The sequence below is a fragment of the Neolamprologus multifasciatus genome, chromosome 8 (assembly GCF_963576455.1).
Source record: "Neolamprologus multifasciatus chromosome 8, fNeoMul1.2, whole genome shotgun sequence".
NCBI lineage: Eukaryota > Metazoa > Chordata > Actinopteri > Cichliformes > Cichlidae > Neolamprologus > Neolamprologus multifasciatus.
Genome location: NC_140446.1, coordinates 12,887,164 through 12,893,804, shown reverse-complemented (window position 1 = coordinate 12,893,804; position 6,641 = coordinate 12,887,164). Strand labels below are relative to the sequence as shown.

General features: G+C 41.9%; 2 protein-coding genes across 2 annotated transcripts; both read right to left on the bottom strand.

Moving 5' to 3' along the window:
• Positions 1 to 2,275: 2,275 nt before the first annotated feature.
• Positions 2,276 to 4,531, bottom strand: crygmx (crystallin, gamma MX). The gene is made up of 3 exons (XM_085170679.1): positions 4,434 to 4,531; positions 3,098 to 3,340; positions 2,276 to 2,883 (listed from the first exon to the last, which is right to left on the bottom strand). The coding sequence occupies exons 1-3, from the start codon at positions 4,440 to 4,442 to the stop codon at positions 2,608 to 2,610; spliced, it is 528 nt and encodes a 175-aa protein (XP_085026805.1). The 5' UTR covers positions 4,443 to 4,531; the 3' UTR covers positions 2,276 to 2,607.
• Positions 4,532 to 4,915: 384 nt separating this feature from the next.
• crygmxl2 (crystallin, gamma MX, like 2) lies at positions 4,916 to 6,456 on the bottom strand. The gene is made up of 3 exons (XM_085170680.1): positions 6,356 to 6,456; positions 5,756 to 5,998; positions 4,916 to 5,243 (listed from the first exon to the last, which is right to left on the bottom strand). The coding sequence occupies exons 1-3, from the start codon at positions 6,362 to 6,364 to the stop codon at positions 4,968 to 4,970; spliced, it is 528 nt and encodes a 175-aa protein (XP_085026806.1). The 5' UTR covers positions 6,365 to 6,456; the 3' UTR covers positions 4,916 to 4,967.
• Positions 6,457 to 6,641: the final 185 nt, after the last annotated feature.

Below are 6,641 nucleotides of genomic sequence, written 5' to 3'. Positions count from 1 at the left end.
ACCATTTTACCCTTCCTGGGACAGGGTTAACATGGGAGAGACGTCTGGTTGCTGGGCCTTAGCCTGAAGCAGCTATATGGGTCTGCCCTCCTGTGGGCCCACTACCTACAGGAGGGCAGGATTGTGACGCATGCAATGTCACTTCCCTGGTGCAGTACGTGAGGTTGAGGGATATTAATTCAATATTAATCCAATATTGGCTCAACGCACAATTTAGGCTCTGGAATCAGTTTTGTGGAGAGGAGTTGGACTTGCTCCAAGCGTAATGCGACTGGCAGAGTATACTTGTATCCCCCCAATTTGGTGCCTGCACATTAAGATTTTTTCCAGTGGACAAGATGGTTGCTTCCCTGTACCTTCAGGTCAGAGGACTGGTCCTGATTGTTTTTCTTGTGTGCCTGCCAAATGACAGTTCAGAGTACCCAGCTTTGGTGGGGTGTCAGAGTGTTTAATGTGGGGATTTCGTTGTCTTGCTGATTGACTTCAGGGTATGATTGGGAGTTACTGCCTTCCATTACTGATCAAGCATAAGATGTCAATTAGTGCACGTTGCAGCAAGACACGCTAAGGTGCAAGTCAGTAATTGAGTTTTGTGATCGTGTCATCAGGAGCTGCAACTGCAAGATCACTGGTGCCAATTGTAGCAGTAATTCCAGTCACACTGGAAGTCAAAGGAGCTGTCAGGCTGTAGAAAAGGTCTGATTAGGTTGGTCAGCCTGACTATGTGTAGGTTACATCGTAGATTCTGCAAAGATTCACCCCAGGAGTTTAAATCAGGCAGTAGGGTGCCCAGAGGGTTTGCCGTTATAACATACCTACGGTTTAGATTTCCCACTGAAGCATAAATCTCTAGTTTGACTGCTGCCCCTACAACCCAAACCCAAATAAATGGCAAAGAATGCATGGATGGAGAAAACTTTGCCCTTTACAGATACCTGGTTGAAATGTTTCCACAGTACGGTTTGTTTTTGAATTCAAGCTTTGACTTGGTTGAAGCTTTCAAAGGAAGAAATATTGGGATGACCAACAATGAAAATAGAAAAAGTACTGTAACTTTTGTCCTTATCTACCAAGTAGATTTTTCAGTTATGTTAAAAGTGGACAGTGAAGTAAAATTTACTATACGGAATATTATGCAAGATCATTTTCAGTATTTTTTGTTTGTTTGTTTGCATGATTGTTTTGGGTTTGTTTGTTTTGGGGAAGGGGGGGGGGGGTTAGCATGCACCCTTTTTTTTAACTGCAACATTATATGCAGAGCTATTTCTGTAGTTCTGTGTATGCCTGAAATGCTTTCCTTACTGAATTTTGTAAATATCTGATGTCGATGTTCCTTTTGACCTTGGATTAACTTCCAGTTATGTGTCAGGCTAGGCAGCCTGTAAGATTTCCTCTCATCTCTTATCTGGCTTTGCCCTGAGACCCCGGGTGATCTGATCCCATGTTGCACTCTGTTGATGTTGTGTTGTCTGCTGGGCATTGTTGTCCACAGATATAAAAAAATGTGATAAGGGCAAATCACTGGACTTGAACAGCAAAGCTGACAGTCCTTTAATTGGACATTACTCAAGGCCAAAACTCATATTTCTTGTTGTGCTTGATCTTAAGAGATTCTCAAATGCACTCTCTGCTGGGGTTCAATTTTTTTTGAATCAATAATTAATGGTCAGTGTTATTTATTCATGTGTATCTTCGCCAATTACGTAGTGTCTAATTAACAATTTCAATAATTGATATTTATTTCTGAAAGGGTTCAGTATCTTGGGCTGATGAAAAATGCATGAGCAGGGATATGGACTGGGTTTTGTTTTTTGTTCTGAGAGAGCTTGATGCTCGGGGCTAATACCAGGCCACTTTGACTCCAACTCTTTGAGTTGGCACTGGCCTTGTGATGTGGATCTAATATGGGCATCTTTCATGGACCCAAAGCGCTTACTCTGTACCATGTGATCTCATAAAGACTCCAACATGCCCATCCTCAGATACCCTTTTTTATGGTCTTTAATAGTGAACTTCAAAGAATAAGCTTCTGTTTCCTTGATAATTTTTCTTTGTGTATGTGGTTCTGTAATATCATGAAAAACTGTAGAAACTCTTGGTATTGTTAGGACCTCAGTGATTCCACTACAGTGTCTAACTCTGTGGCCTGATGAAACTAAAGTTCAATCACCATATTAAAGAGAAAAATACCCCTCAGATTTATGACAAGCTATATCCCCCTGATCTTTTGACAGTGACAGCTGTAGCAGTCAATAGAAAATTAACAAAGGCTTCCTTTAGTTGACTTTCATCAAGTTTTCATTTATTGTGATTCCAGGAGGACAGGAGGTTAGGGACCGGCGAGGCAAAACATTCTGCTATGGAACGACCAAAGCATTGCTTGAGCACTAAGTTGGGTAGTAATTTTACCCAACAATGCAAAGCAACACAACAAAACAGGAACCCCAACATCCGACGCATCCAAACCCGCATCATTAAAATGCATGATTTCAGGTTTGAACATCACAGTGTTGAGACCACACTGAAACAGTACAGCCATTAAGGGAACAAGAGGTGGTATTCTTAATGATGGGATTAAATAAGGGTTAAAAATAAAAGTAATGGGAATCAGTTGAGCTCAGTGACACGTCTCAGAGAGCCAATGGTGGGACTGGCGCTTCCCCACTCGCTGTGCCTCCTGTATTCTCCAGGACGCAAGAAGTACTGGCGTCCCCTATAGTTGGGGTGTTCGTGCAGCATCCAGTAGCCCTCCATGACATTGACGGAGGAGATATCACGGGTGTGGAAACGCTCGTGCAGGTCTGGGCAGTCTTCCATTAGCTCCATGTTTTGACCGCCAAAGTCAGATCGCTCGAAGATCTTCATCCTGTAGTTCCCATTATACTAGGAAAGAAATAAGAGAATAAGATAATACCACAAATTAAGGTAAAAATGTCTTTTTTGTTGCAGTCAGCCAGGATAAATGATCCTGACTGGTTACCCAGTCTACACTTCGAGATGTGTTAAAATAATCCTGGCTACTGGCATTGATGCTTCAAGTAACAGCAGTAGACATAAGAACCAAATGATCCTGAAGAGAAAATGAGTTTAAACTCACAGGAGGCACCATACGACAGGAGCGGATACAGTCATTGAAGCCTGCCCAGCGCTGGTAGTCGGGGTACTCTCCCTTGTGCAGCATGTACTGGTAGCCGCCATAATTTGGCTTTTCGTAGGCCACCCAGCAACCGCTCTCAACTCTTATCGAGTTACAGCGGCTGAAGTAGTTTTGCATCTCAGGGCAGTCAGTACTGCACTCGTAGTGACGACCCTGGAAGTTCCTGTCTTCATAGAAGATAATCTGCACAGAACAGATGGCTCAGCATTAGTGTATCACCACAGAGATGTTCCAAAGACCACAGCAGAAATGTAACCGTGTAGTTACCTGTCAGGTTTTCAGGCTCTTAAACACTAATAACATGAACGCTTAGTGTTCACTGTTCAGTATTCTGAGCCAGACTTTTAAAGTTAGTTTTATCTAACAAAAGTTTCTGAGTAGAAAATTTGTAAGTGGAGAAATTTGAAAAAAAGATAAGCTTAAGGGAGTACAAAAAAGTCCCAAAAGATGTGCTAGAAGCAAAGCCGAATAAAATAAAGTATAGCATTTGGTACATTTTAATGAATGAACTGTGTAATACTTTTCACAAGTTCTTTGTCTGTTTTCACAGGAAATAGGACTATAAGATCAATTAAATATTTGAGGCTTCTACTATCCTTGAGAGAAGAATTAAATTTCCCTGCACTTTTAGCATTTCTTACATTAATTTATAGGTTATGTAAATATGGTAAATAGTCCTAAAGAACTAATGGTATGTTTAACCCAGAGAGCGATACGTTGTTACTCTTTAAAGGTCTTTTACATTTCATATGACCAAAAAATGTATATATTTTTACTGCTCGTTATCAGAATATATTAGTTCAACTTAATTATTTATCTATAGTGCTTAACAAATATATTAGATCACGACTCAAAGTAAGTTTTTTGTCACAGCTACCCTAAATTGGCAGTGTTGGTAATGATAAAATTATATTTTTAATGCTAAAATATAGTTATTGTTATTCTCCATTAATTTTTAAATCTACAGTCTTACTAAAAAGCCAAATTAAGTCTTATTTTTTACCAAATTATAGGTATTTACTTGCATTCCTGAAAAGAAACTTTTGTTTTAGTGGTTAAATGTTATGCTTGAAGTCCAGTGGGAAAAAGTGAATTCAGTTTGGTATTTCCTAATAAATAAAAATATGCTTTTTAAATATTTGTGTTTTCTTTTTTCATATATATATATATAACAGGTGATCTAACAAATTCGTAAAGCACTATATTTACTACACAAATCGGTATACCGTACATCAAATATCAGTGAAACATTACATTTGTTAAATTTCTTCCTTACCTTGCCCATTGTAACTGCGTTAAGTTCAGACCAGACCAGATGCGGGGCTCTCCCAGACCTCTTTATAGACCCTGCTTAGATCAGGGCTTTGCAATAGTGAAACAAAGCTTTGTCGTGTCAGCACAGTGCGCTTTATAGACTGCACAACACTATGGCACTGTTGAGCCACCGCAGCCGCTTTGTCTCTGTCAAAGCTCTGTCTGTCTATGGAAAATACTGTCCAACTGCATTTTCTCAAAGGCCTACAATAAGAGTTGCAAACATCTGCCTTTAATGGCATGAATGTTTGAAACCTGCATGCAGACTGTGAAGCTAGACAGAGCAGCAAACAGTCTGAGATCTGACGTGTATTTTAAACCCATTCAAGCAGCAGCCTTTGTTGGTTGAATATAATCAGGAAGCAAATATGCTGCCTTGCTAGAGTGTCACTGCACGTTGCATTCATGTCTACGTTCAAAAAAGAAAGCTCACAAAGGACATCATTATTTTAAAGTTTTGTGTTTAATGTTCATTTGAGATGCACATGGGTGCAGTTTACATGAGAGTCCTCATTCTCCTGAATGAGCCCACCATGGGATTGTGGCAGCCCCAGTCGCCACAGGCCCTGTACTCTCCAGGGCGAAGGAAATACTGGCGTCCCCTGTAGTTGGGGTGCTCGTAGAAGATCCAGTAACCCTCCATGATGTTGCAGGAGAAAATATCACGGTAGCGGAAGCGGTCATACACGTTGGGGCAGTCATCCATAAACTCCATTGAGTGTCCCATCATGTCTGGCCTGTTGTAGATCCTCATCCTGTAGGATCCCCTATACTGCATTGTGAAAGAAAACAGGGTAATCATGACTATTATGTTATTTTCAATAGGTGTAATCTCTAGAGAACTCTTTCCACAACGAGCTAACTTTTTAATTCAGTACTCGCACTACTCGGTTTCTTTAACTACAAACGAGATTGAGCAACAACTCTTTCGGAGCATGACAGAATTAGATTTTTTTTCCTCCTCCCTGAACTGCCAGAAACACTCAATGTGACAAACAGAATTAGAGTGAAGGCACCAAGTCTTATGGGGGGTATGTCATATTCTTTTTAAAGGCTGACTCGGTCTCCTTTGTGGGCCTTGCAGCAGAGACTTTTATGCTATGACCTGTGTGCGTATCTGTAAATGACATCAAAAAGCCAGTGATTGACATCCATATCCAAAGCAGCTTTTGATGTACAAGGTGAGTGTAACGGAGGGTGGGGGGGGGGGGGGGGGTGGGAGGGTGGGGGGGGGGGGGGGTGGGAGGGTGCTACCAATTCTATCTGTCTGTTTGATTGACTTACAGGAGGGAACATCTGGCAGGAGCGGATGCAGTTGTTGAAGCCCATCCACCAGTGGTAGTCAGGGTACTCGCCAGGGCTGAGAATATACTGGTATCCCATGTAGTGAGGTTTCTCGTAGAGCACGCAGTGGCCGCCGCTGACACGGAGGGAGTTGCAGTAGTTGAAGTGCCTAAAGGTGTCCATGCAGTCACTGCTGCACTCCCAGTGGCGGCCCTGGAAGTTGCGGCCCTCGTAGAAGACGATCTCGAGGAGAGAAGGGAGAGAGAGAATACAGTTTATGTTCGGCATAAAGAAATGCTATCTCGTAGACTCGTGAATAGGCTCTCTTTACCAGCCCTCTACACTTCTTTACACATTTATTTGCACTGCTTAATAGATGAAAATCAAGGTAACTAAAACCACTGTTTGAGCTGGGAGGGGGGGGGGGGTCTGCTTGTCCCATCCAAACACATCAAAACAAAGACAAAAGAGTATTTCTGCTGCCCTGTCTTCTCCTTCACTGAAACTCCTTCCTATACATGACTGCATGTTTTCAATTAATGCTATTTTCTCCTTCACCACCTGTCCAAAGCTGTTCCCTTACTGCAGGTGAGCTCATACCTTTCCCATGGTTGTAGGACTGTGGATGTTTGCGCACCGTAGAGTTAGACACACTTACAGGTCCTTTTATACTCTCCTGCTGACCATGAGGCCTCTGACACATTGGGGACTACTATCTTTACCTTTTCAGATGCCAGCTACTGTTCTCTTTTGTCTCATATCCTATGGGTAACTTATCTCCAAACTGCTAGAGTTTACCTATAGAATTGGCAACCCCCCCTCGCTCACAAAAATGACCACCACACAAGTGCTATTCTGTATTTGCGTGACCCCTGTTCCGCCATGA